The sequence below is a fragment of the Aegilops tauschii genome, chromosome 6 (assembly GCF_002575655.3).
Source record: "Aegilops tauschii subsp. strangulata cultivar AL8/78 chromosome 6, Aet v6.0, whole genome shotgun sequence".
NCBI classification, from domain to species: domain Eukaryota; kingdom Viridiplantae; phylum Streptophyta; class Magnoliopsida; order Poales; family Poaceae; genus Aegilops; species Aegilops tauschii.
Genome location: NC_053040.3, coordinates 484,777,964 through 484,780,544, shown reverse-complemented (window position 1 = coordinate 484,780,544; position 2,581 = coordinate 484,777,964). Strand labels below are relative to the sequence as shown.

The window sequence follows — 2,581 nt, the reverse complement described above, 5'->3', positions numbered from 1 at the left end:
CCTGACGATCTACAAAAACACAAGCATTCATCACAATGCAGACGATCTACAAAAACACGAGCATTGATCGTAATGCAGTACCCCCAACCAAGAACCAACCAACGTGACACGGTTTTGGGGTACAAAAAACCAATGAACTAGGACGTACATTTCACGGAGATCATACATAATGCTGTGTCATCATTGATCATAATGATAATGTAGTACCATCCATCACCCCATCCATCACATCACATCACAAGAACTTCAGCAGTTCACCCCAAAATCGATCGATTGCGGCAGCCAGCCAACGGTTCCATCAACAAGCCATCATCATCACATTACAAACATGGCCAAGAACCTAGTGAGAGGAACTTGCATGCACATTGCACTCCTCCCTCACCCAAAAAACAGAGTAATCATCAACCAACGACTGAATTCTGCATCGATATGTTCGGTTGCCTATACCAAATCCAGGTTTCTCCCCAACTTGCTATCTATCTACTATCTGTCTGTCAGTCCTCCGATCGTCCGCCGGTCGCCGGCCAAGGACCAAGGTCACATGACGGCGCAGGCGTTGGGGTTCTCGTCGCTGAGGAGGAACTCGGTGGCCTGCATCGCCTGCTGGTCGTAGAAGGCCGTCTTCCACAGCTGCAGCTCCGCCGCCAGCGCCTTCTCCGCCGCCTCCTTGCACTGCTTCCCGTCGCCCCCCTGCTGCTGCTGCTGCTGCTGCTTCCCGTCCTTGTTGCACCCGTCCTTGTCCTTCTCCTTGTTGTCCCCTTTGCCGGGCGGCACCACGTCCACCGGGCGGCGCAGCTTCTTGCGGAGCTTCTCCGGCAGGGCCTTGGCGTCCATGGTGCCCGTCACCGTCACCTGGTTCTTGCCCGGGTCCATCTTCACCTGCTCCACGCCTGCAAGACACAATGTAGGTACGCGATCAGAGGTACAGGGAATGTGAATGCGCAGGTACAGGGAATTCAGTCGAGCACCTAGCGTGCGTGCCTGCGCCGTGTGTGTCTCTGAAGAAAACTCTAGCGTGCATGCGGGATGGGGCAAGTGGAGTGGAGGAGGAGCGGCGCGTGCGTACCTTTGATCTTGAAGAGCTTGCAGCGGATGCGGTGCATGCAGCCGTCGCAGTGGAGGCCGGCGGAGCCGATCTTGAGCACCACCGTCACAATCACCGGCTGCCATCAACCAAACCCAGCAATCAGTCGAGCAGAGCAATCTCATCATCAGCACACGCATCGCAATACAAAATGGCAAGAAGGGTGGATAGGATCACCGAAGGACGCACCACCGCGGGTTTCTTGTTGTCCTTGCCGCCCTTCCCCTTCCCGGCATTGCCGCCGCCGCCGCACTTGTCGTCCTGCTCCTTCTTCTCCTCCTCCTTCTTGCCCTCGCCGTCGGCGCACTTGTTCTTGTCCCCGCCACCGTCAGCGCACTTGTCCTTGTCCCCGCCGCCCTTGTTGTCCTTGCCGCCTACGAGCTCGACCTTCTTCCTGGTCTTGGCGGCGACGCGGTCCCGCAGCTTCTTGGCGTCGAAGCGGCCGACGACGGTCATGGACCCCTTGTCCACCTCCATGGCCACGCCCTCCACCCCTGCAGGTCGACACGCAAGCGCGCCCACCGGGCCGATCATCGTGAAAAATTAAGGGAGAAATCATGCACGGACATGCGCGGAGAAAACAGAACAGGCACGCGCGTGACAGAGAGAGGAGATGAGAGGATCTTCTTCGTACCTGGGAAGCGGCGAACGGAGGCGCGGATGCGGTGCGCGCAGCCGTCGCAGTGCATGTCCACCTTGAGCACGGCGGTGACCACGGGGAGCGGCGGCGGCGGCTTCTTCGCCTTGTCCTTCCCGCCCTTGTCGTCCTTGCCCCCGCCGCAGCCCTTATCCTTGTCCTTGTCCTTGTCCGCCTTGTCGTCCTTGCACCCGCCGCCGCCCTTTTCCTTGTCCTTGTCCTTGTCGTCGGCGGGCTTCTCCTTGGCCTGGCCCTCGCAGCCGCTCCCGGCGTCGGCCTCGGGCTTCTCCTCCTGCTGGACCCCGCCGCCTCCTCCTCCCTCGCCTCCGCCACCCCCACCCCCACCACCGCCGCCGCCGCGCTTCTTCTTCTGCAGCCACGAGACGAGACACAGAGACAACGATGGTCAGAGCAAGAAAGGGAGGTAGGAACACGATGCGATTCGGTCGAACAGATGGTGGCCGGCCGTCGCGGGCGCCGCCGTGGTCGCCGAGGAGGTGGTGACGCGCGCACGTACCTTGCCCATGGCCGCCGCGCGCGCGTGTCCGGCCGGCCCTCCTCCGGTCGAGAACCTTCCTGCTCTGCTGCTGCGGCTGCGATGGAGGAGGGGGAGGGGTTGGGTTGGGGTTTTAGCTAGAGAGACCGAGGGGGCCTAGCTGGCTGTAGACACGCCTGCCTACCAACTCGCCCGAGCCGAGGTGGCATCCTCCTCCTGCCTCGCTGGCTCGTGCCGTGTGTTCGTACCGATCAGATCACCGGTGGCAGTGGAATCTACCGCCCGGGCCCACCCGCCAGGCCGAGGCCGGGCTCTCCGCCTCCTTTCGGGCCCACCGGCCAGCCACGCGGCACGGCACGGCACC

At 61.3% G+C, this 2,581-nt stretch overlaps 1 protein-coding gene across 1 annotated transcript; it reads right to left on the bottom strand.

Moving 5' to 3' along the window:
- Nucleotides 1–253: 253 nt before the first annotated feature.
- LOC109762413 (heavy metal-associated isoprenylated plant protein 6) lies at nucleotides 254–2,341 on the bottom strand. Its single transcript, XM_020321266.4, has 5 exons — nucleotides 2,239–2,341; nucleotides 1,719–2,091; nucleotides 1,274–1,578; nucleotides 1,067–1,163; nucleotides 254–890 (listed from the first exon to the last, which is right to left on the bottom strand). The coding sequence occupies exons 1-5, from the start codon at nucleotides 2,245–2,247 to the stop codon at nucleotides 538–540; spliced, it is 1,137 nt and encodes a 378-aa protein (XP_020176855.2). The 5' UTR covers nucleotides 2,248–2,341; the 3' UTR covers nucleotides 254–537.
- Nucleotides 2,342–2,581: the final 240 nt, after the last annotated feature.